The sequence below is a fragment of the Tachypleus tridentatus genome, unplaced genomic scaffold, assembly GCF_004210375.1.
Source record: "Tachypleus tridentatus isolate NWPU-2018 unplaced genomic scaffold, ASM421037v1 Hic_cluster_2, whole genome shotgun sequence".
NCBI lineage: Eukaryota > Metazoa > Arthropoda > Merostomata > Xiphosura > Limulidae > Tachypleus > Tachypleus tridentatus.
This window is the reverse complement of record NW_027467782.1, coordinates 28022365-28050285: the sequence shown is the minus strand read 5'-3', so window position 1 is coordinate 28050285 and position 27921 is coordinate 28022365. Positions and strand designations below refer to the sequence as shown.

The 27921-nt window shown below is 32.7% G+C and overlaps 1 protein-coding gene and 1 long non-coding RNA gene across 13 annotated transcripts; both read right to left on the bottom strand.

Annotated features, from left to right (window-relative positions):
• Positions 1–399: 399 nt before the first annotated feature.
• On the bottom strand, positions 400–4754 carry LOC143243007 (uncharacterized). Its single transcript, XR_013023664.1, has 3 exons — positions 4467–4754; positions 3533–3674; positions 400–529 (listed from the first exon to the last, which is right to left on the bottom strand). It is a non-coding gene; the product is annotated as an uncharacterized LOC143243007 (long non-coding RNA).
• Positions 4755–17694: 12940 nt separating this feature from the next.
• On the bottom strand, positions 17695–27605 carry LOC143243002 (serine/threonine-protein kinase ATR-like). Of its 12 annotated transcripts, none has more exons than XM_076486624.1 (7): positions 27116–27308; positions 26283–26388; positions 25294–25441; positions 24705–24744; positions 22291–22441; positions 21935–22025; positions 17695–17757 (listed from the first exon to the last, which is right to left on the bottom strand). In XM_076486624.1, the coding sequence occupies exons 1-3, from the start codon at positions 27179–27181 to the stop codon at positions 25419–25421; spliced, it is 195 nt and encodes a 64-aa protein (XP_076342739.1). In that variant the 5' UTR covers positions 27182–27308; the 3' UTR covers positions 17695–17757; positions 21935–22025; positions 22291–22441; positions 24705–24744; positions 25294–25418. The 12 variants fall into 12 exon arrangements, with proteins under 12 accessions (XP_076342739.1, XP_076342737.1, XP_076342738.1 ...); XM_076486622.1 differs by lacking the exon at positions 24705–24744 and adding an exon at positions 24191–24303; XM_076486623.1 differs by lacking the exon at positions 24705–24744 and adding an exon at positions 24221–24303.
• Positions 27606–27921: the final 316 nt, after the last annotated feature.

The window sequence follows — 27921 nt, the reverse complement described above, 5'->3', positions numbered from 1 at the left end:
AACTCAGATTCAAAGTAAATATTACAGTTTAGAAATACCAAATGTTATGGTGTTTGATGAGAAAACATTTTTACTGCCTCAAATATAAAAATTTTTCACTTCAAGGTTAAATTCTTAATGCTTTTAAGTTCCAGAATCTTGTACTTCAAATGTATACATTTAGAACATACAATGTTCATAATTTAACAGTTTCAAAGTTTAAAAAAAGTGACATTTATAAATTAATAATTTTCAAATTTACTACATTATAACATAATAGTTCAAAAATTTTAAATCACAGCAAAATCCTGGAGCTTCCAATTTCACAATTTTGGCATTTCAAAATATTAAAAGAGGTACTTTAAATAATTTCATCAAAAGTTTTACAAACTAAGAACAGTATCTGCTTTAATAATTACAAAAAATATTACCACTGAGATTTATATTTACTTTATTCCAGTGCCACTTAGACTTTTCCACAAATGTCTCAGGTATGTTTAATACTGAAGCTTCTAGCAGACAACTATAAGCCCTCTGTTGATGACCACTTCTAAAAAACACAGGTTGAAAATACTATTCTGAAAATTAATGGACATGATTCATTGTACAGTTAATGGGTTCTAATCATAATGTATGCAATATAATAGTGCAATTAATTATTACATAATTAATATAATTATGCAATATAATTATTACACAGATACTTCTTAGTTTTTAATAACAGTTAAATCTAATGAGATAATTTAATTACAACTCATTCTTAAATAAATTCTTCACTTAGTGTATGGTACTAATTCTACAGTTATCAGATGAATTACTATCAAATATAATATTTATGCTAATGATTCAAATCTAGTACCAGTTCTGGACTTTAGCAGTGAACTTGAATACAAGCTATTAATATGCACAAGATTAGTTGATGAACACATGAAAGCTTCAAGCATGTCAAGAACTTGAAGTGGCTATAAAAATACACGAGTTAAAACAAAGAGCATTTATTATCATAAAAAAAACAAACCTAGATACAGCACTTACAGATTCCTGTGCTAACAAACTTCCAAAACAAGCACTGAGAAACTAATGTCCCCATAAATTAAATCAATTATAGAAAGCATGGTGTCCTGAGACTCGTTGTTGAATGTTTATGCAAAGCTACACAAGAGCCATCTGCACTAGCCTTCTCTAATTTTGAGTGATGAATTATATAGAAAGCAATTAGTCAATACCATCCACCACTAACCTTTGTCAGACTGAATAGTGGGACAGACTGTCACAATATATAATGTTCCCACAGCTGAGAGGGCAAACATGTTCAGTAATGAGGTTCAATCCTGTAATCTGTAGATTACGAGCTGAAAAACCTAATTATCAAGTTTCAGATGTAATTTCTACATGACAGTTGCATGAAAGAGCCTTCTGTAATGGAGACTGTGCTGTCAGAATATTGTCAAGATGTACAATCGTAAGACAGAACACAACTATGTGGCAACATGAGCTGCAGCACTCCAACAAAATCATTGACTCATTCTCTGTGTTTGAATATTTTTAATAGGGGTATACAAGTTTAGATTGATTGATATCCTAGGTAGATTATGTATGATATCAGTAGTAACCAGATGTATACATTTATTTGTATTACCTTTTGTTATATGGGGTTCAAGTCCTATTATTTTAGCATTACTCTAAGAAGAAAACTATATGTCAGAGATTTCTCTAAAACACATATACAGGATATGTACACAATATTAAGTCAGAAAAGCATTTAGAAGCCAAAAAACAACTGTAATTAATTTGCATCAAATCACCTAACAGAGAGAGATCATATACAGCATCTTCTGTGGATTCCAATATGCTGTAGAAACATCAAGACTAAAAAAACACTAGAATTCAGAAATATAAGAGATACACAGTAACTGGTAAAAGTAATCTATTATAAAAGCCCACCATGCCACAGAATAATTCCACCTTAAAGTTCAGAAAACTGCTAGTGGGGTAATTGTCAAATTATCAATACAATATCATTTTCATATTCAAACCCAGTTCTGCACAAGAACCATATCAATCCACACATACAAAATGTTATCCTCATCACCTCTTATGCCGGACTTACAGTCCCCTGAAACATGTATGTTGTATTTATTCACTTATGTACAGAAAATGTGAGATAGAAGAACATAATCAAATATCTATCAGATCAACTGAAACAAGCTTTAGTTTCATTACATCCATCAGTAGGCCTCCATATTTCTGTAAAGTTTGAGGTCTGTACCCTCACGATTTTGGACATTTTGCTACTCTGGTATCAAGCTAATCCCTAAAAATTAAGCTACTTCATAAATAATCTATTCTAGACAAAGTTCAATGGTTCTTACAATATTCTGAGTAATGGCACACATTTAAATCTCCATTATCATACTGTTGACAAAAAGAGAAATAAAAGCAATGCCAGATGGTAAACAAAATTATTTTTGAAACAGTATGATTTGGTTTGTAATGTCCTCTTTTGTTTGATCATTCCTGTATAAAACTTATGGACCTTACCTATGAAGATAGAATCATTTTAAATATGAAGTTTTCTTTCAAAACTTATAACTGGGTTACAAATAATACATGTCTTTTAACTTGACATAATTTTAGGCTAAAGTGACAATGCATAATTAAAATATATATGTAAAAACGGCTGGTATGGGCAGAGAAAAACTCTATGTAGCAGGTTTTCTCACCATCATGGATCATAAATTATTTCTTTAACATTTTACTATGTGACACTAACAACAGAATCAAAAAGTCAGATTTTGATGAGAAATACTCCCCCAACTTAACTCAGTAAACTGGATTACGAATTTGTTTTTTTTAAAACTGCATTTAGTTTAAATTTTCATCAGAAGCTTACAACCAAGGTGTGCTACTTGTATAAATTGTGAGACTAATATATAACTTTACTGTGATTATAAATTAAAATATTTTAATAAACATTAATGATTCTGTTAATGTGAACAAAGTGTTAGAAGAAAATGATACCCCATAAACACATTATATAATATTCTCTCTGTGAGAATGTACATAAAAGCTCAATAATGTCTTACAAAGAATTAGAAATGAGTAATAACTTCTACATGCATGCACTGACAGGTTTAGGAACTTATCAATGTGATATCTTCAGTATTAGTGGTGCAGGAAGGAGAGAAATAGGTGGAGTGCTTGACTAGACACGCAAAATGTACAACGAGGAATTTAAAGTATAAGAAGCTGCTAAAAGTGTTTCCCCCTGCTGTCAAAGTCAGCTAAGTCTGTAAAGATTTAGGGCATGTCCTCACCAGAAAATTGATATAATAATTTACAGTTGCTATGCATGTAAAATATGTAAAAGTGGGGATGTTACAACACCTCAGGTCTGATGCCTCTGAAATACTCCATACACATTTCAGAGAAATGTATGTTACTATATGATATTAATGAAAGAATAGATCAGATTAATAATTGACTGAAAAGTTAAAGGAACAGTACAGATGAGGTGATTACAAGAATTTATTTGCAGTGTAATAAAACCTACTTTCTGGCAAGTTTTGCACTTTGTAACCAGCAAGTTACGATTTCGTAATCAATCTTTTTGGTCTGCTCAGGAATGTGGTTCTTGGCTATTGTAAGGAGAACCGGTACAGATTAAGAAGAGGTTCCTGATAATGAAGTGAGGACTGTAAAACAAAGAAAAAAAAAAAAAAAACACTCATGAATACAAAATATTATTTCTAATTCAAGATCTCCTCTACTAGGTACTGTTTAAAGGGAAGTTAAATACAATTAACAAACATTTATAATCATAAAATATAATTCATCTAAATTTTAGCCTTTAAAATAAAGAATTAAGTAAAAATAGACAAATATTATATGAAAACCAATGAAACAGTTGTTATAATTAAAATGGTATATCTTTAAGTTTGGGTCATGGTATTTCAGTAAATTTCATTTCTATATTACTTTTAATTATTTCTAGAGAGACAAACAGAACTATAAGTGCCTGTTCAAGGTTAGATTAATAAAATTTTAATCTTTGTTTTAATGTAGACTTTGATTATTAGTATACTAATTATTTTAAAACGTTTGTGTATATGATCATTAAATGATTCTTTATTATTTATATTGTATAATCTGCTTTAAACAATTTATGTTTTTAAACTCAGAAATGTGTTCTCGTACCTAAAAAATGTACAATATCAAAGATATAAATGTTGAAGTTCTTATCATTAGAGTAGTTGCTCCCGATATATAATGAGACACTTTTTTTTTAAAACAAGAATGATAAGTGCTTTCTATTTTTCTCTTCACATCTCATTTGGTATCTTTAAAGCTTTAAAGAAATAATCAGTAATGTATACAAACTATAAGTTAAATTATCAATATCATTAGATAAAAAAATCATTCCTAGCTTTTGAGACTGCAGTTTTATATATTCTATTTGCAATAAAAGTAAAACCTGAAACACATACTTGAACCAATTTTCTTCTTCCTCTTCACTCTTCTAAGAGTGGAGTTCAATCTACTGACTGAGGAGTAGCTTCCTTGAAATGAAGGGCAGAGACCTGTAAAAACTTAGACTGCTTTCTCCATATCTGTCAACATGTGTAGTCTGGAAGAAAAAACAAACACATACTCCCTAAAATCTTAACAAACTACATTTCAGTGTCTGACGAATACAGAAAAACTAGTATATATATATATAAAAAGTAAACTAACAAAAGAAAAACACAACTGAGATAGAGAATCATGTTAAATATCTTTCTAAACCATTTAAACATTTTTTAGCATGAAAAAGAAAACACAGCTGAAAGCAGCATAATAAAAAACATACTTCTAATTCACTGTTACTAAGATAAAAGAATAATATCTGATGATATGATGATACCCCCAAATATAATGTAACATTTCCATGCAACTAGACATGGAAACAATTACATGGATGGCTGGTTGATTTGGTGTTCTAGCAACCAGGCTATGTGCACCAAACATCTGGTTAAAAGTTAAAAGTAAAGTAAAATTATTAAAATTCATTAAAGGAAATTAAAATAAAGCAAAACAAAGTTACATTTTTGAATTAAAAACACAAATAGCATTAAATCCAACTTTTACATCTAGTCTACAGCAGTAAGAAAAAAAAAACTACAGTAATACAAGTTGTGAAGGACTTTTTACAGCATAATTATAATTATCATAACTTGCCAGAATGACCAACAGGTAGTTAAAAAAGTAGCATCAGTCACCTGAAGTTGGTCTTTCCATTCCTGGTTTCAAGTTATTGGATGTTATGGCCATTTTCTAATTTTAGATCGAACTAGATGTACTTTGATTCTTAAAAGTGAATCACATCAAAAAAATGTCAAATATATAAAGTAAAAAACAAACAAACTTAAATAGCATTAAAAAGATTAATAGACTTTAAACAACTAAAAACATTTCAAAGGTGGACAATGTCACCATTGCCAATAACAATGTCTAACAAATAAACCTTGGGACAAAACATGTTTAAAATGGTGCCATAATTAAGTCGTAATGACACCGAAACAGTAAAATGTGGCTTAATGTAACAGACAATACATTGGTTCATCAGTCCCAGATAAAAGAAAACGATGAATTAAAAAACTGTGACCAATGTGTAGTCTAGTTAGGACATTTTCCTCTTTCCATTTTTTGGTCCTTAAGAAAGCAAGATAGCCAAAGTCCAATAGCACGTTTTATTTAGAAAAGCTTGTTTTCACGTTGCTCACTCCAAGTCGACTGCTAACTGGCATGAAGCTGAGCCTTGAATACAGGACCATAGTCCACGTATGGAACAGAAACAGCAGTGATAGAGCCAGAGCAGACAGATTTATCTGCAGTGTCACCAAGCTCGTTCCTGCAAATACCAATGTGGCCCAGTATCTAGAAACACTGGACAGAAGTAGATGTTAAAGAGAAATGGGCCAGTCGATTTTGAATATCAGTAAGAACTAAGATGAAACAATTCAAGGACCAGTAGAGAACTAAGCGAGTCAGTATAAATAGTACAATTTGAGTACTGCTTAGCTTCTGTGTGATACAGGACAAGAGAAATGACATACAGTTCAGCAGTGAACACAGAAACTGTAGAGAGGATTCTGTGCACAACCACCAAACCATGGCTGAGCCCACAGAGTCACCTGATTTTGAACCATCTGGAATGGAAGGGTGGTTTGAAAGATGTTCTGCAAATAACATACAGTATTTCCAATCAGGAGTGTCTGCTTTTCTCAGATGACTTAAAGAAAGGTTACATCTTGGGACTGTAATAAGCCATGGTAGGATGAGCTGACCAGTGGATACAGCAAATGTTATCAAGGATAGACCCAATTCATCCAACTGTACTTGGATACAAAGGCCAAAAGGAGCAATGGCTGACTGTCTGTTTTACAAAAGCATGGCCCACTGAGGAAGGAAAACATAATCCCAGGTGGAATGTTATGGTAAGGACTGAAGTTTTGAAGAATACAGTAAAGACAGTTGCAAACGGCAGAGGTGCAAAGAAGGTTCATGAGATTCTACGTATAAGCTATGAACAGGGAAGTGCTGAAAGCCCTGGTGCAGAGCTGAAGTCCCTGATGATGATCTTGAAGGCCAAGGTGCTGGCAGAGCCATAGACCAGTGATCCATACTCCAGTTTTGAACAAGTAATAGCCTGATATATCTTTAGCAAAGAACATTGATCCACTTCCCAAGATGTGAAAGAGTGGACATGGAGGATGTTCAGTGCTCTTGTACATTTGACCTGTAGCTGTTTGATGTGTGGTATGAAGCTTAGCTTACAGTCAAAGATAAGCCCAAAGAACTTTGTTTCAGGGACCACAGTAAGCACAACTTCACCAATATTGAGTTCAGGATCAGGGTGAATACCCCATTGGTGGCAAAAGTGCATACAAACAGTTTTAGAGAGAGAGAATTAAAACTGTTTGCAGTGATTCACTTCAGAAAACAATTGAGGGCAGTTTGTAGCTGTCGCTCAATATACTGCATGTTTGATGATTGACATGAAATGTGAAAGTCATTGACAAAGAGACCGTATGCAACAGTAAGAGGGAGTAGTTCAGTGATGGCATTAATCTTTATACTGAAAAATGTGTCACTCAAAACACAGCCCTGAAGAACTCCAAGTTCCTGTAGATAAAAACTGGAATGTGTTGAACCCACATGAACTTGGAATCACCTGTCCATTAAAAATTTTTTAATAAACATGGGTAAATGGCTAAGTAACCCATATATATGGAGGTCTAGCGAAATGCCATACCTCCATGTTGTGTCACAAGCCTTCTCAATATCAAAGAATATTGATACAAGATTTTGTCATTTGAGAAAAGCTTCTCTGATTAATGTTTCAGGTCGAATCAAGTGGTCCATGGTGGAGCACTGTCGTTAGAACACACACTGGGTGGGCGAAAGGAGGTTATTGTCTTCAAGGAACCAAACAAGACGAGCTTTAACTATCCTCTCTAAGGTGTTACAGAGACATTTCATCAAAGCAATTGGATGGTAGTTTGAAGGAATCTTCGGATCCTTCCCAGGCTTAGAGAAAGATAGGAATATAGCTCAGTGCCAGGCATCAGGAAAACATTCTCCTGCCACATCTGGTTGAAAACAATCAGAAAAACAGCAAGAGAAGCAGGAGAGAGATAGCACAGCATTTCATAGAGCACATCATCAGGTCCAACCGAATGTACTGACAGACTGATGAAGAGCCAGTGTAAGGGGACGATTATAGTCACAGAGACAATCAGCTCAAAGGAAAGAAGTAATCACTCTGCCCAACTGGTGATATGTTGATTGTGAACTTAATCCAAGAGTCCTTCTGGCTTTGACATATTACCCACCAAGCATGTGCAGGGCCTGTTGGAAAGCGATGCGATTCGAGAATGTGGGATACCTATGAAAAGTATCCCACGTCCATTTTTGAGTCTTCTGTGCCATGTGGCAGGCAAGATTCCACCACAGATGATGATATTGTGGAAAACATGTCAAGGCTTCAGGAATACTTTGAGCAGCTTTCTGTACAATACAGTCAGTTATTGCTGTCACACAGTCGTCTATTGATGGCATACAGATGATGGCAGGATCAAGTTCTGTAAGAACAGTGAAAGAGAGCAAGTTTGCTTGATCCTTTTTCCATTGGTGCACATGGGTTGGGTGGCATTGACCACAGCCAGTCTCTCTCAAAATTGTAGAAAAATTATCACTGCTGCATGGGTTATTGTCAACCCTCCACGAAAAGTGGGAGAATAGTGAAGGGGAGTAAATGGAGAGATCAAAAGCAGTAAAGAACTGACTAGATGCATGAAAATAAGTATAAGAACCACTATTGAAGAGAGAAAAGTTGTGATCTGAGAGCATACACTCTATGGGTGACCCTCCCATCAATATCAGCACTTCCTCAGAGGGACGATTTCCATTAAAGCCCCCAGCATTAAAATGGAGATGGCAACTGTTTAATGAGAGCATCAAGGTCTGATTGATCATAGGTCTCTCTAGTCAACAGGTAGAGAGAACAAACAGTGATGGTACGACACAAAGAAACACAAATGGCTACAGCCTCAAGGGTGTGTTGAGTAACAAAGACAGGGTAAGCACATGCTGATCAACCAACAGTGCTACCCCTCCATGCACTTGTCCATCACACAGCCTGTCATTTCTGTACAAAGAAAACTGCTGAAAGGTGATTGTATCAGCAAGTTTCAGAAAGATTTCCTGTAAGGAAAGACATACAGGATGGTAGAAAGAAATAAGTGTTTTGATGTCACCCAGATTAGAATGTAAACTTCAACAGTTCCATTGTATCAAGGTGGCTACTTTTATTTACGTGTAGGCAAATTGGGTGCAGACCATGTTTTATTTCTTTATTGTCTTTATTCGAGGGAGGTTTACCAACCTCAATGGATCCTACCCTGGGTTGATTGGGCAAGTCTTTGTTGTTAGAAGAGGATTCCAGTGACTTAGGGTGCAAACAAATGATCATTTTGCACCTTGGGAAAGGAGAAGAAAGTGTAACCAAAACCAAAGGAAGCAGATATTGGGGTTTGCTGAAATTAATGTTAGAGACAAAGATGGGTGTTGACATTGATTCATTAACTTTTTTAACCATGGATGTCAGAAGACTTTCTGTTTGTTTTGAGAATGATTCTTTTGGAGGTACAGAGAGATCTGTCTGTACTCCCACTGTAGTAGTGGAATGAAGTGCATCAGCATAAGTCCAACATAAAGTGGTAGATAGCAATTTTCAAGCCTCAGGGCAAGTAATATTTTGAATCGTCTTTAAACACTGTACCTTTTATTCCTTCCAACCATTTAGGGCAAGAATAAAAGTAAGATGGGTGAGAGCCATTGCAAGTGATGCAACAAGGGTCTGTTTCATACTCATAGACACCATAATCCTTGCCACTGCAACGAGCACATGTAAAGGAACCAAGACATGATGTCTCCAGTGATCAAATGGCTGACACTGGAACTATCCGAGAGGGTTTGGAATGTATGGCCGTACCTTGCAGTTAAAATAACCTGCCTTGTTGGTAGCAGGTGGATGCTGTGATGTAAATGTTAAAATGAGGACATTGATCGGCATCATAATTCCATCTTTGGGAGTGGAGATACACCTTACTGAAGAAACTCCTTGTGGTGGGAGAAACCAGTGGGAATCTCTGACTCAGGATGTTCTTCAACTCCTTTTATCAACAAAAACTTCTTGTTACGAATTCAAAGTTGAATGAGGCATAACCTCAATAGGTATATTGCCTTGGAATGTAAAAGGAATTCACTGTGCTCGAGATGTGGATATTTCTACCAATATGTCACAAGAGCGAATCCTTCTGACCAACTTTGGAGAGCCAGTGAGACCTTCTGGTCCCTTCTGAATGAAAAAGGGAGACATTTGCCCTAAAGGTTTGTCTGAAAGAAAATGTAGTATAATAAAAGAAGGTACAGAAGTTACAAATGTTAAAGATTGCTGCTCAGAATCTTCAAAATGTGATTGTTTACTCATAAACTGTTTTTCACTATTTTGGTTAACTTTTTATTTGGATGGTCCATAATAAAAAAAGAATTTTTCGGTGTCCACTGTCCCCACCCACCATAAAGCCCTATGAGTGGATGCATTACAATGCCAAACAAGAACACTGCAGCAACACCAGGGTTTCATGAGCACTATACCCAAACACCAGCATCAGGTACAATGTCCACAACACCTGCTGAGAACATCCAACACTGGTACTTGGTTAACCCTAGGCCAAGTAAACCAGCCAACTGACCCAAGGGGAGCAACCCAGGGATTGCCCATCTACAGAAATTCAAGGCCACAGTGGTATGTTAAGGTTGGACCCCTCAACCATCAGGATCTTCTCCTCCTCTTCATGGGTCACCATGCACAACACACATGTTGGTGGATCTTTAGATCCCAAAAGAGGTAAACTAAAAGAACAGAACCTCCCCTGGGAGGTCCCCTCACAAATCACAGGAATCCAGAATGAGGGGAACAACTACCTGAAGAAATCCACAATGGTAAATATTATTCATCATGTAACTACACATGAAAACAATTACTTCAAGATATCCACAATGATATGTGCCTTTCTCCTTGTAATTAGACATTAAAACAATTACTTCAAAGATATCCACAATGATATGTACCATTCTCCATGTAATTAGACATTAAAACAATTACTTCAAAGATATCCACAATGATATGAACCTTTCTGATGTAAGAACATTAAAACAATTACTTCAAAGATCTTCCATGTAAATGATTTGTACTCGTTCTCCATGTAACGTTTTAGACATAAAACAATTACTTCAAAGATATCCACAATGATATGTACCATTCTCCATGTAATTAGACATTAAAACAATTACTTCAAAAATATCCACAATGATATGTACCATTCTCCATGTAATTAGACATTAAAACAATTACTTCAAAGATATCCACAATGATATGTACCATTCTCCATGTAATTAGACATTAAAACAATTACTTCAAAAATATCCACAATGATATGTACCATTCTCCATGTAATTAGACATTAAAACAATTACTTCAAAGATATCCACAATGATATGTACCATTCTCCATGTAATTAGACATTAAAACAATTACTTCAAGATATCCACAATATGTACCATTCTCCATGTAATTAGACATTAAAACAATTACTTCAAAAATATCCAGTGATATCTTCCATTCTCCATGTAATTATACATTAAAACAATTACTTCAAAGATGTAATTATATATGGTGAACCTGATGATGACCGAAGAAGGTCGAAACGTTGTTCTCTCTTCCATGTAAAATATTTTCTCAACCCAAAGGAGACGTTTTTGCATAAAAATTACTTAAAGATATCCACAATGATATGTACCAATTCTCTATGTAATTAGACACTAAAACGATTACTTCAAAGATATCCGCAATGATATGTACCATTCTCCATGTAATTAGACATTAAAACAATTACTTCAAAATATCCACAATAATATGTACCATTATCGATGTAATTAGACATTAAAACAATTACTTCAAAGATATCCACAATGATGTGCCTTTCTCCATGCAATCAGACACTAAAACAATTACTTCAAAAATATCCACAATGATATGTACCAATTCTCTATGTAATTAGACACTAAAACGATTACTTCAAAGATATCCGCAATGATATGTACCATTCTCCATGTAATTAGACATTAAAACAAGTACTTCAAAATATCCACAATAATATGTACCATTATCCATGTAATTAGACATTAAAACAATTACTTCAAATATATCCACAATGATATGTACCATTATCCATGTAATTAGACATTAAAACAATTACTTCAAAGATATCGACAATACATACCATTCTCCATGTAATTATACATTAAAACAATAACTTCAAAGATATCCACAATGATATGTGCCATTCTCCATGTAATTAGACATTAAAACAATTACTTCAAAAATATCCACAATGATATCTACCATTCTCCATGTAATTAGACATCAAAACAATTACTTCAAAGATATCCACAATGATATATACCATTATCCATGTAATTAGACATTAAAACAATTACTTCAAAGATATCCACAATGATATGTGCCATTCTCAATGTAATCAGACACTAAAACAATTACTTCAAAAATATCCACAATGATATGTACCATTATCCATGCAATTAGACATTATAACAATTACTTTAAAAATATCCACAATGATATGTACCATTCTCCATTAAGTAGACACTAAAACGATTACTTCAAAGATATCCGCAATGATATGTACCATTCTCCATGTAATTAGACATTAAAACAATTACTTCAAAATATCCACAATAATATGTACCATTATCGATGTAATTAGACATTAAAACAATTACTTCAAAGATACCCACAATGATGTGCCTTTCTCCATGCAATCAGACACTAAAACAATTACTTCAAAAATATCCACAATGATATGTACCAATTCTCTATGTAATTAGACATTAAAACAATTACTTCAAAGATATCCGCAATGATATGTACCATTCTCCATGTAATTAGACATTAAAACAAGTACTTCAAAATATCCACAATAATATGTACCATTATCCATGTAATTAGACATTAAAACAATTACTTCAAATATATCCACAATGATATGTACCATTATCCATGTAATTAGACATTAAAACAATTACTTCAAAGATATCGACAATACATACCATTCTCCATGTAATTATACATTAAAACAATAACTTCAAAGATATCCACAATGATATGTGCCATTCTCCATGTAATTAGACATTAAAACAATTACTTCAAAAGATATCCACAATGATATGTACCATTCTCCATGTAATTAGACATTAAAACAATTACTTCAAAGATATCCACAATGATATGTACCATTATCCATGCAATTAGACATTAAAACAATTACATCAAAGATATCCACAATGATATGTACCATTATTCAGGCAATTAGACATTAAAACAATTACTTCAAAGATATCGACAATACATACCATTCTCCATGTAATTATACATTAAAACAATGTGCCATTCTCTATGTAATCAGACACTAAAACAAATACTTCAAAGATATCCAAAATGATATGTACCATTCTCCATGTAGTTAGAGATTAAAACAATTACATCAAAGATATCCACAATGATATGTACCATTATCCATGCAATTAGACATTAAAACAATTACTTCAAAAATATCCACAATGATATGTACCATTCTCCATGTAATTAGACATTAAAACAATTACTTCAAAGATATCCACAATGATATGTACCATTATCCATGCAATTAGACATTAAAACAATTACATCAAAGATATCCACAATGATATGTACCATTATTCCAGGCAATTAGACATTAAAACAATTACTTCAAAGATATCGACAATACATACCATTCTCCATGTAATTATACATTAAAACAATAACTTCAAAGATATCCACAATGATATGTGCCATTCTCCATGTAATTAGACATTAAAACAATTACTTCAAAGATATCCACAATGATATGTACCATTATCCATGCAATTAGACATTAAAACAATTACTTCAAAAATATCCACAATGATATCTACCATTCTCCATGTAATTAGACACCAAAACAATTACTTCAAAGATATCCACAATGATATATACCATTCTCCATGTAATTAGACACTAAAACAATTACTTCAAAAATATCCACAATGATATGTGCCATTATCCATGCAATTAGACATTATAACAATTACTTTAAAAATATCCACAATGATATGTACCATTCTCCATTAATTAGACATTAAAACAATAACTTCAAAGATATCCACAATGATATGTGCCATTCTCCATGTAATTAGACATTAAAACAATTACTTCAAAGATATGCACAATGATATGTACCATTCTCCATGTAATTATACATTAAAACAATAACTTCAAAGATATGTACCATTCTCCATGTAATTAGACATTAAAACAATTACTTCAAAGATATCCACAATGATATGTACCATTCTCCATGTAATTAGACATTAAAACAATTACTTCAAAGATATCCACAATGATATGTACCATTATCCATGCAATTAGACATTAAAACAATTACATCAAAGATATCCACAATGATATGTACCATTATCCAGGCAAAAAAAACAAAAAAACATCGTGTATGATGTAACAATCTGAAGAAACTCAAGGATCTGTTCAGAAAGACACTGAGCAGTGAGATCTGTGACTCAAGAAGTGTTTGGCCACCATACTGACATTTGGAACTTCTTGAATAGTCTGTATGGAAGGAGTTCATCACCCAAATGAATCATCAACCACTTGCAAAGATCCAGAAGTATAAAACTGACTGTGCAATAATCATGAGTTAGGTATTGTACCCCAAGAACTTCTGGTCCCACATTGAATCCAACAAGAGGACTGCAAATGTTGGTGCAAGACTGTATGAGTAGACTTTTTGGATGAACTGGAAACAGTCTTTGTATATAGTACAAAAAATAATTGTAAATACGTTTCTTAAAGAGAAGCTTATTGTTATATCCACACAAGTGTTTAAGTTTAATGTAAGTGTTATTACTTAAGTAGTATAAGAGAGAGTGTTCAATTTAATTATTTTTAGTAGCAGTAGTTTATAATTACTTTTCTGTGTATGAATCACAGACTGTGATTTATACTTGCTGTACTATTGCATTATTTTGCTTGAAACTTCAAAATTTTTCTCATTGTTTTGATTGAATATTATTTTATCACAATAACTCATAATGTGAAGAATGTTTAAGACCTCTGTGAGGTTATAAATGTGTGTCAAAAATGTAGTTTGGGTTAGTTTGATTGAACAGATAGATCTAGCCTGTGTGATTGTGAGTTTAGCCATAAAAAGCATATATTGGTGATTTCTAACTTGAAATTATCACAAACTATATTGTAACAACATAGAAGACAAGAATTAATTTGTTTTGTGAATTGGATTCTAAAGTAACTGGACCAGGCTATGTGGATTTTGATGAAAGAAGATAAGTATTTAATGCTCTAGATACAACTGTGCTAGCAAATAATGAAAAAAAACATTTGTTTATACATTTTAATTGTTTTAATACATTATTACCTGAAACAAGAGAACTGTATGCTGTTTGTTTGTTATTGAAATTTGTTGCCAAGTCCCAGACACCAACTACAAAGAATCCAGCCCATATATACATATATATATTTATATATACAATAAACTAAAACACCCTGACAACAAACAAGGTAAACAGATGCAAATCTCTATGTCACCTGTTCCAAATAAATAGCTAGATTTAAAATAAAAGCCATAACTAGGATAAACAAATGCACATACTTATTTTAATCTGTTTCAAATAAATAGCTAAATTTAAACTAAGAACTATTACTATGATACAGATACACATACTTATTTTCATCCCTTTCAAATAAATGACTAGATTTCAACTATATACAACAACTACAATAAGTAGATGTACATAGTTCTTTAAAGGGAGCCATTTTCTTTTCCCATGATGTAGATTTAGTTTGAATATTCATACAGTGTAGATAATATATATACATACATACAATAACAATTACAAAATATGATACTTTTGTTGATATTATATTTTCTTGACTAATAAGTAATAGCAAAAAAAGACGATTTGTTTTTAAAATTACAAAATAGTTTTCCACTACAGTTTATGGAATCAATGAAATGGACAATCTTAGCTTAACTTTTACTATGTAAGAGAACTCATAATTTTTCAAACTGTGTGACTTAAAAAGGACATGAACTCAAGTGTTCTTGTTTTAATATATATTATTTATTATTTGAATGTTTACTCACACAATAATATTCCAAACATAACTCATAAACAACTTGATATATCTTATATATGAGTTCTGATCAAAAAGATTTCTTCTGTTACAGGTGCCAGTACAGAGGCAGTAAGCTTTACTGAGGTGTGTACAAAGTACAAATAGTGATCTACCTCACGGATAAACCACTTATCCAGACCTTATACCCGTGTTCAAAGACAGAAGCATCTCTTGCTTCTGTTGAAATATAAATGGACAGAAAATAAAAGCAACATGTTTGCATCAAATTTTGCATCATGAAATTGCTGACAAACTGAACATTTCCTCTGCATTATGTCATGTGATTTTAACTGAAAAACTCTGCATGTGTCAAGTGTCTGCAAAATTTTTCCAAGGCTGTTGATGGTTGACCAAAAGTTTCACCATCAACAAGTGTGTGAGGATCTGAAAAGAAGGCCAGAAATTGATCCAAATTTCATCAACATCATTATCACTGGTTATTGAGTCATGGGTACACAGTTATGACCCTGAAACGGAATTTCAGTCACCCCAGTGGAAATCTCCATCATCACCACTTCCAAAAAAACATGACAGTCTTGATCAAATGTAAAGACAATGTTGATCGTGTTTTTGATGTTCAAGGTATTGTTCATCATGAATGCCTGCCTAATGGCCAGACAGTTAACCAAGCATTTTATAAAAAGGTCCTAATTTGCTTGAAGGAAGAAATTAGAAGAAACTGCTGCGAGCTGTGGAAAATGATTATTGGTTTCTCTGTCACGACAATGCACCTTCACATAGTGCTGTATCTGTTCAAGAACGTTTGGCAGAAAGAAACATTCCTGTGATACCACACTCCCTGTAATCTCCCAATCTTGCCACATGTGATTTTGTTCTGTTCCCAAAAATCAAAATTAAGTTGAAAGGAAGGTGATTTGATGACATTCCAACCATCCACAATTATGTGAAAGCAGAACTTAGTCACACAAAGTTGAAGGCTTTCGAAAATGGCAGGAACATTAGGACAAGTGTGTATTAGCTGAAGGGATTACTTTGAACGGGATATAATATAATACTGATGTATGTACATTGTTCTGTGCAATAAAAGTGAAGTCTTAGAACTTTTTGACCATACATCATATATTGCAAATAGTGGTCTCTGTTCAATCATTTGCCTGTCTCCAGTTTGAAAAGTTGCACAAAGAAACAAAACTCAACATTTACTTTTGAAATTACAGAAGAACATACATGGATAATGTTGATGCCAAATTTTATTTCACAAACAGGATATTCTACATTAAATGTTAGAAAGTAATCATACTGTCATTCAAATTTCAAAATGTAACATAACTTAAAGAATAAAAATGTACATTTACCATATGTTATTGCTGAGCACCACTTAGGATGACTAAAATGCTCAACAATTACTTTTGCAGTGTGTGGTACAAATATGTTAGAGGCTTGACACTGAGTGAAACCAAGAGTGCAACACAATAAACATTTTCTTAAAGTCTACAATATAATTTAAATTGAAAGATCCAATGGGTCATTTAGGTTGGGGCTAGAAGAGGCTCAGCCCTAGGGCTTATGGTCTTAATGTAGGCCCATTGTAGGACCCTCAAAGATTATTAGCCACTATGCACATACAACCTTTAATCCATCACTGGAAAGATCAACATAAACGTTCTTATTATGTGAGATAAGTATGTTTGTTTGTTGTAAATAAGCTAACTTTAAAATTTACTTTCTTAATTAGTAATTTTTACAACTACTAATTAAGAAACAAGGGCACTTGGCAAAAAAAGTGTCATCCATAAGTTACTACATATTAAACTTGTTATATAAATGACTATATATTAGTTATTAAAAGTTTCTCATACCTTTTCTTTAACAGAAAGAAGAATTTTTCCAACTGCAACTCCCCAGTTATCAGAAGAAATCTGCTAAAAATTTGATAAATAAAAAACGGAGTTACAAAACTGTACTAAGGTACAGGTAACATGGAACAATTAGCAGGCAAAAATATACACATTCTTAGAATGAACTTCATTTATTACCTTTTAACTGAAACTATATTGACTATTAAAATACACATAGCTGCACCAATTATTAATCTTTTGTATTTTCTCCCTTGTTTATAATGCCTTAAAGTGTTCTGCAGAATCAAGCAATTTTCACTTTTCAAAGTTAAATGTAAAATAATAAAAAATAAACTTTTCTAGAAAGTTCATCATTGAACCACTGTCCTTTTTAGTTGGGAAATTACAGCTCCACAATGATTTACAGATACCAATCAAGAAAGAGACTACCTAAATGGCACCTAAAGATACAGTTATGGTTGGACCTATGTTAAAGAGTTACCATTAAGATAACTGATCACCAAATTGTTTCATAGTTCCTCATGTTAAATAAACATCTGGTACCACTGGAATCTGTGGTAATTAACCTGAACAGAAAATAGAGAGAGAAGACAAAGAGGGAATCAGAAAAATTTTGTCAGCAGTTATTTAAAATGTAAGCAGTGATCTGTCATCGCACTCACAAATGGTCCCTATATTAAACAGAGAGACGACTGGGTACTTACTGTCTTGCAAAACAACACATTCTTCTTGTGAAACTTAAAGTCTTATACAAGAAGTTCAAGAACAGAGATGGAAGCCACACAACAAGCTGTTTTCTGGATTATGGAAAACAATGAACTGCAAATAGAAAGTTCCATGACATAATATCTGATAACAATTTCCAGGCAGTACTGTATAAAGTTAAAATTTTCCAACACCATAAATGTACTTGTAATAAAACTTAGATCCTCTCACATAACAATTTTTCTTTTCAGGTCATACTGCCCTCCACATGCACAATTTGTTACTCTCCACTAGCCTTGAGACTCATACCTCAATTCACATTTCCACATGCTATTGATGAACTGTAGTATAAAAATGAGCATGAGACAACTTTCCACCAATAGGGGTGTGATGTACTATCCTAGCACAGCTGGCATAATCTATAATAATTATTCAATTATCACTTTAAATTACTCAATTAAAGATGTACTGGAAGTAAACAAGAAGGGTGGGAAGTGTGACAGAGGTAAGTACCTATACGAAATACATTTTCAACATTGGAAAACCTTAACATTCAATACAATATCTTACCTACCCTCACATTAGAGCTTAAATCCCACACTAAAACAGTGGAGAAACCAAAACAAAAGCAACTTAGGTGAACTCCCTTCAGAAAGTGCCTGAAGAAAACAATTGGAGCACAATACCCTATACTACAAAAGCATAGGAACACACATGCAGGTATAGTCTTCACCTGTAGTGAAGATACGTGTCACCAAGAAAACAAGTCCAGTATGGAAAATGGATATGCTTGATGGTGTAGTAGCTAGGTGCAATAGAAAGTACATGGTAGGTTAACTCTAGTCCAAAACCAGGTAGTATTGAATACATGTCTTCTAGTCTACAGAAGGAGAAGGGTCCCAAAAATCTTCACTTCAATGGCAGGAAGCAGAAAGGAAAAGCAACATTTTTCTGGCAACTTAGTTACGACAAATGTTTGAAGACCCAGTACACAACTAAGAAAAGGCCACCTGAGAACTTAACACCTGGGAAATGGTAAAAAAAAGGGAATGCAAACATGGTGGGTCAACTCCAGTCATAAACCATGTAGTGTCAGGAATTTCTGTCTGGTCCATGGTAGGTGTATGGTCCCAACCATTCATACTTGGGAGGCCGTATGCTGACTGGTTATATGTGACTCAAACACAAGACTGCATGAGAACTGATATTCAAGTGATAGTAAAATGTGGAAAAAGTTAGCCAGGAGTAAAATGCATGAGGCAGACTTGTTTAACAGAAAACCATACAATATTGGGAATTTTTCATCCATTGCTCAGTAGTAAAAGGATACACACTATATGCACTAGCAGAGCACCACCACCCTACTCTCTACTGATTGAAAGTTGTCATGCACTTGACGAAGCCTTCATGGTCCACCACTCCAGCAGTTAGAAACTGGTAAGTTGCAAGAACTTCCATACTGCACTGAAAGGGAGATATACCATGTAGAATACAGAGAAATGAAACACTTTACAATATTTTAGTAAAACTACACAGGCAGATGAAAACATATGAGAACAAAATAGGGGTGGGGTTAAAGGACTTAAGTAACAAGGGCATTATGCTCCTAACAAATGGTAGCAACAAATCAACCAAATATGAAAGGATAATGCTGAAGAAGATAAACACACAACTGTTGAAAAGATAAGTAAAAGAGCATGCACCAAAACACCAATGTAAGATTGAGATTTCTACAGAAATAAGGTGAATGAAACAAACTTGAGGAAACTAAATTGTACAAAAGAATAAAAAAGGTTTAGGTAGTTTCAAGCCAGCATTGGTACATGATTAGGATGCAGGTAATAATAAAAAAAACTGACAAAATTCCTTCCATCTCAAACAAGAAACATAACTGGAGATATGTCGTGTACAAAAGAAAGGCAGAGGCTTCATGAACTTGTCCACCACTTGCTGTACAAAAGCTGTCACATCTGCCAACAGACAAACCCAATGCTTATAAACTGCCCAGTCATGAAATGATGATTGTATACTTCAGAATGGAGGAAGTCAGCTGTGCTAGAAAAGTGTGTTACTCTCTTACTGTTGGAGGGTTGTTGCATACTTATTTGCATGGAAACATGAATCTGGACAGAAGTCTCAAGGCTAGTGATAAGCAAAATTTATACAAAGAGAGTGTAACGCAACTCTAGGAAAGCAATTATGTTAGTATAGGAAAGGTATCATATCAGTAATTCAGTATTTTCCCATATGGATGACAGAAATAAAGAAATTGTATAGTAAGACCATCCTCTGTCACTGTGTGCCATACCACATAGGGGTAAAAGTAAATGAGACAGTTAACAAGCTCCGCCATATCCACTCAATTCTAATGAAAGAATATGGCTCCACGTGCATTAATATGGCAAAAGTGACAACCATAGAAAGTATTCCTCACAACATTCAGAAGAAAGGAAACTGTATGATACAGCAGTAAAACTAAAATATGAGCTTGTCAACAGGACAGTAAATAAACAGAAGTCGATTGGTAAAGTAAGTAAAGGATTCCTCCTCTACTTGCTGCCAGACAGCCAACTCTACAAGAAGGGTCATTAAACCTGGTATTATTAGCAAGTGCTATTCTAAACAAATTTCTAATAAAAAAAACAAACAAGATTCACTGTTATTTATATTACAGTACTACATCTCTAGTGAAAAGACTTTCAGTGAAACCACGAATTTCCAGTGAAGTGGCAGTAATGAGTTTTTCAATGTGTTGTATAAAACATTATTAATTGAAACTTTAATCAATAAAAGTTTGAATATAAAAATGACAAACTTTAATCTTACTACTTGTAAAACAATGTTTTATTCATTTCTGTAAATTGTACAAATTATAGTTTATTTTATCATGATGCAATTTTATTATACATGTTGCAGGCACAATAGTTTTTTTATATTTTTTTTCCATAGTAAGAGATAAATAAACACTCACTGTTTTAACAAATCAAACTGATATGTCTCTTGGGACAGTTTCTTTAGATAAATGAGGACTTACAATGCTCTTCTGTATCAGAAGAACAATTAAACTAGTACAGAAGTATGAATAGAGAAGACATTTATGTGCAGAAGTATGAATAAAGAAGACATTTATGTACAAAAGTATGAATAAAGAAGACATTTATGTACAGAAGTATAAATAAAGAAGACATTTATGTACAGAAGTATGAATAACGAAGACATTTATGTACAAAGTATGAATAACGAAGACATTTATGTACAAAAGTATGAATAAAGAAGACATTTATGTGCAGAAGTATGAATAAAGAAGACATTTATGTGCAGAAGTATAAATAAAGAAGACATTTATGCACAGAAGTATAAATAAAGAAGACATTTATGCACAGAAGTATAAATAAAGAAGACATTTATGCACAGAAGTATAAATAAAGAAGACATTTATGCTCAAACAGTTGTGCCAATGAATGTAGCTAACAAATCATCCTAGCCACTACATTAATTTAAAATTTGAAAATACTTTTAATCTTATCGTACTTACCAATTTTAGGAACTCAGAAAGGCCGTCCCAGTCTGCTAACTTCCATGCTGATTCTACACGAAATGGATTTATCTCATTTGACCATTCTGGTCTATAAAAATAATGCAACAAAGAAAATTTATCTAAACTTTCACATTTTTCACCAGAAAATGTCGAAGTTTATTTAAGTTAGTGCTAGTACAAAGCATTATGAATATAAGAAAATAATTATAATTAACAAATGAATCTTATTTCCTGTCAGGTGTATAGCTAGACAAATTATAAAAAGAAGAAATACCCATGTTTAAGAAAGCAACTCTATCTCCTGTTGGATGAAAATAACTTAAAAAGTGTGCATAAAACAAACAAACACAAACCTCTCATTTAGAAGACCAGTAGCTTAGGTAAGTGCTGTGTTTGACTGATCTAAACCCATCAAGCATCAAAGAAGACCCTGATGGTGACTAATTGTGTCTGATTTAACTTTTACAGCTCTTTCATAACAGGAAAATGCATCTTGTAGTTGACCTATCAAACATGATAACAGAATTTGAAATTCAGCAATTTGATCTTGATGAAACTTTGTAGAATTGATAGCTACTGCCTGTTGTGGAGACACAAGTGTAGAGGACAACGTTTCGAAAGTCTTCTGCTTTTTGTCTTTAAGACTAAAGGCGGAAGACTTTTGAAATGTCATCCTCTACACTTGTGTCTTCACAACAAGCAGTAGCCGTCCATTCCACCAAGTTTCATCATGAGTATTCTGCCTAAACAATCTATCAAACAATTTGATCTTATATTTAAGTACTTCAAGCAATAAAACAACAAATTTATTTTTAACAATAGTAAGAGTTCTAAAGGTTACACCTAATGAATCATTTAAAATTTAGATATAATGATGACAGATTTTGTTTATATATATCCACAAGACCAAGGAGAAAAACTTGCTATTTAAATAATTGTTAATTAGAATGTTCCAGAAGTTATCTGAAATACATGTGAAATGATATCTTCACTTGTCTTTGGTGACTTCATGTATTCTTGTTTTATCACAAGGTTAAAATAGCAATGTGGGGATTAACAAAATTAACAAAAGTCAAATAGCTTAAGATAAGAGCACCCATGTATCTATACACATATATGAATTTATGAACTAAAAACAAAGAGACCACTATATAAGAATTACCAAATATATCAACATGTAATTTTTTACTTTAAATACATCTTACTATTAAAAACAGAACAAATACATTCATTTCATAAATTATCAGTAGTAATATTAAAGCAATGTAAAGTAAAAATGAGGTATAGTCTGAAAATAAAATAATAATTTTAAAACACTAAAAAACAATGAAATTTGGTTTGAATGTCCAACTGGACTTTCAAAATGAGCTGTAGTTTCAAAGCATTACAAAAGATTCAAGTAAATTTGATCTAAGTGTGAAACTGTAACTCTGGTGCCAAAACAATGGTACAAGGCTTCAATTTTAATGTCAAAATGACAATTATGACTTGTCTGAAGCTTCAAGCTTTATTGTCAAAACAATAAAGCTGGTTGAAAGATCTAACTTTTGATGCATAACACTCTGATAAATTTTGTTTTAAATTAAATTTGAAACACTACACAGTATAAGAAAATTATATATGTAAAAACTGTTGGTATGGGTAGAAAAAGCATTATGTGGAACAGCGAACAATGTTTCAACCTTCTTCAGTCATCGTTGTACATAGAGCTTTCTCTACTCATACCAGCCGTTTTTACATATATATTTTTCTCTACAAGTGGGTTTTGTCGTCATCACAGAGTAAAATAAAATTGTTTACAACAAAATAAAATAACAGAGAAATTCAGCCTAAATATGAAATTGTAGCTTCAAAACTAATACAATACTTGATTTCAGAATGACATAGAAGAAACATTCCCACACTAGCAGTACCATTACAGCAGAAAGAAATGTTTGGTTAGTAAAGAAAATATGAATTCATGTGCCTGCAAAACTTTGTTGATGAGAACTTAGCTCATAAACAGCAGCAAGAGAAGTATTTCAAAGACACTGAAATTATTCAAGATGCCAGTTTTCCAGACCTTTTGTTGGATGTGAGCAAGAATATACATTTCATATTTAAGACACAAAAAACTGGTTGTTACAGCCCAATTACATAATGAATAACTAAACACATTAAAAATATAAAGTGCACAAAACCTCTCTTTAGTGCACACAATGAAGGATGGAATAACAGGGGTATGTATAAACAGTTATTAATAAAGATACACACTTAAACAAGATGTTTTCTGATTTCACGTACAGAAGTACCATTTGATAATCACAATGATCCCCTTGTCGGAGTCTCATTAGATTGACTGTGGATTTTCTTTGGCAGAAGAGAACCTGTCAAGTTAGTGAATTAAAATTAGGTCACTATATCATAATCAGGAGCAAGTAAATCAGAAAAACCAAAATATAAAAGATGTTAAGATAACAAAGCCTCAGCAAATGTTTCCCTGATGCTAGAGATTCTACACCAGCCTTAGAATGTTGGCTTTCTATTATTTACACATAATGTGGTATTAAACATCACAGATAACTACTGGCAATTTCTGAAACAAGAGGATGTGATATGTCACATTGGGTCTGATTTACAAATTTACAATTTCTGGGATGTGTAACCAAATGAGATCGAAGACTATAAAAGTTATGCTTTGTGTGAGTGATTACAACATTATAAGAAATTATGTTAACTTTCATAGCTCTTGATGCAATGGAAAATGAGTAAGAGAAGAGGGTATTACCTACTGAGCAAATGTCAATTCTCACACTATGATGCTTGTTCTGAAAAAGACAAACCGATCACCAAAGTATTACTTACTTGGCATGACACAAGATCTTAGTGTCTCACAATCAAAATTTAATTAATTTGTTATAACAATTAGAATAGCATAAACATCTCAGCTAATAATGCATATTATAACAGTATACAAGTTTTAAGTTCTTAATTCTAAAGGCAATATTTAAAAAAAACAGGATTTGTCAAAGATACTTCATAAGCTGTAGCTAAAATTAGCATGTAAGCATATTTCTTTGATGGAATTAAAACATTTCCATCATCTTTATGTCCATCACCAATAATCCTCTTTAGATTACTTGTACCTACATTGCCAAAGCTCCCAATGTTCTGTAAGGCAACAACAGAAATAAACTGTAAAACATTGCTTCACTGCTTTAGCAAAAATCAGTTTGTTTATTTTTAGAGCCAGTTTTCATGTGTAACTACCACAACTAAGCATTGCATAAAAGTACTGCAACTTGAATGGCTTCAACAATAATGTTAATTAATTATTTCTTTCTATTGGCATTATCAAGATCTGAAATCAACTGTACCCCATTTTGCTTTTATACTTTACTAGAGTTTTGAATGCTGACAAAGTATGTCCATCCACAGCAAACAGGTAAGCTGTTTAAGAAGTTTTCAATATGCCTCTTTAGCTTGTACACCCAGAGTTAAGTTATCTGAGGATGAAGAGAGATGCTGAAAGCAAAAAGATCATCATCAGTAATACCAGTGTTGTCATGAAGACTTCTCATCATCTTTGGACAACTTTTTAAAACATTAAAAGCACAAGTGTATAATTGTATAAATTTTATGTTGGATACAATGTAATAGAATAGATTAATAAAATAGCATAGCTTGAATTAATAAAATAAATGGATAGTATATCTGTGTAAAAGAAAATCATAGTGATTGAGAAAACAGAAATTCACCAAAAATAACTAGGTTATAGACTTACCAGTTTATAAAAAACAACAAAAATCAATTAGTGTGTGTGTGTGTATGTTTTCTTACAGCAACGCCACATCTGGCTATCTGCTGAGTCTACCGAGGGGAATTGAACCCCTGATTTTAGCATTGTAAATCTATAAACTTAGTGCTGTACCAACTGGAAACAAATCAATTAGTAGATAATACTATACACAGGATAAAATTTAATTATGTTTAAGTTAGTACTCAGTAAATAAAGACCACAAAATCAGTTCTCTAATTACCTTAGTATATGCTAATTTGAATTACTAACAAATAACCAAATTTAAAAGTTCACAGATAACTCAAAAATCAGATAAAACACATATATTAAACACATCATGACACACAAAAATCGATGTTTAGGTGTCTTTTTAAATAACGTATAATATGAAAATTTAAATATTAACATACAGTTTGATACCAAACTTAAGAAGATAAAGTTATAAAATAGTAGTTCAATAAAATTTTGAATGTAAGTTGACAAGTGCAATGATGTGGCCTTTGACCCATGACCCATCTGGAAAGGGTTAACAGTTACATACATAAAGAAATATTTAATTTTACATACCAGTTGCTTCATGACCTAGAATCAAATCATGAAGTGTGGGGTCTTCTTGACGAGATGCTGCTACTCCTGCCACTCCATCTGGTTCATCAAGGAGGATGTACAGTTTCTAAGACAAAAAAATAGATGCATACTGATCACAACTGAAAAAAGTAGTAACAAAAAACAATGCATTCATCCTATATATAAATAAAAACATTTTTTGCATTTGAATATTGAATATTCTTAGATTCCTTATTCTTATAAAGAGTGATTCTGAAGTTCATTAACAGATAAGGAGAGGCACAGGATCAGAAATAAGGTACACTGAGTCTGCCCTGTGACAGTACCACTGAAATAATGGGAAATTTTGTTGATATGAACCAAATAACCAAATTATCAGGAGAAAAGGTGTAGACAATAAAAAATAAAAACATTTTAACATGAGTACTCTGAAAATATTCTTTGAGAGCTATAATTTTATGTATATGTGCATGTAAAGTTGTACTACAGAAGATGTAAGTCTGACAGTAGCAAAAGTTATAGCACAAATCTGAGTTTGAGGTACAAGCCCAGAATTTTATTATACAATTAGCTCATTGAAAGATTGTAAGTATTAAACTTTACACAGTTTGGTTTCTTTTCATCTCATGAATATTGCAACTTCACATAACACACACTGCAGATTCACACTTAAAATCTGTTTCAATGCAAAATTACCAAAATCTATTGTTTTCCTTAAACTATTATTTTGTCATTTGAAATCAAACAGAATATTCTGGCATGTGATGTAATCTTAGTAGTATTAATATTTCATTATACAAAATTACAAGAGATATCATTTCAAAATTATTTACCTGCAAGAAAGGCAACTGTAGCCGTGATGATTCTTGGTTATTCTTGATTGATAATTCTAAATACATTAAAGCCCGAGCATAAGCTTGACAAACAAAGGAGCTAAAAGGTCTTCTGGAACACTCTTCAGGAAGTCATAAACAGACTTATAGTTGGGATCATTATGTGGGTCCACTAGAGAAATAACAACTTTGTCAATTCATGCATTAGCAAAAGCAAATCACAAAAAACGAAAAATACATTGTCTTTACATGTAAAACATTTATTATAGATTAAGGAAAGTTGGTGCATTCATTCTATGCATGAGCTTATGAACATACAGAACCACAACAGTCATCATGAGGTCTTAGTAATGGGTCACATCTCAATAACTGTGAATAATTCTATTTAACAACAGAACCAAAACAGCCATCTTGAGGTCCTAGTAGCAGATTACATCTCAACAACTAAGAATCGTTTTTATTCTGTCAAGAACAAAACCCATAGGACCTCCATTAGGTCACCAATAATCACAAACCATGTCTTATTATGTAAAGAATAGAATCACTCTATTTTCTACACTCCAGCTGTGGGGTCTGTCACTTAACTAGCTTTGTAACTATCATTAAAAAATTAGGAAATAAATAATTTTTTTTTTTAGTGCTATGATGATGACATATTGTAATATGAAAATACAAATGTTTAGTTTAAGTAGACTAAGTCTCATAATGCTACATGTTACATATATATTTATTATGTTACTGACCTTCCAGTCATGCCTAGCTAGCATTGTGCAACTTGCATTGATCTGATGCTCTCATATTACATA

Excerpts from the sequence above, each read along its gene's own strand:
- LOC143243002 (XM_076486617.1), bottom strand. The coding sequence starts at position 27,181 with ATGTATTTAGAATTATCAATCAAGAATAACCAAGAATCATCACGGCTA. Across the intron at positions 26,389-27,115 it reads TACAGTTGCCTTTCTTGCAG|AAACTGTACATCCTCCTTGA; the intron begins GTAAATAATTTT and ends TTTTTGTCTTAG. Across the intron at positions 22,442-26,282 it reads TCTAGGTCATGAAGCAACTG|GTCAACTACAAGATGCATTT; the intron begins GTATGTAAAATT and ends CATGTTTGATAG.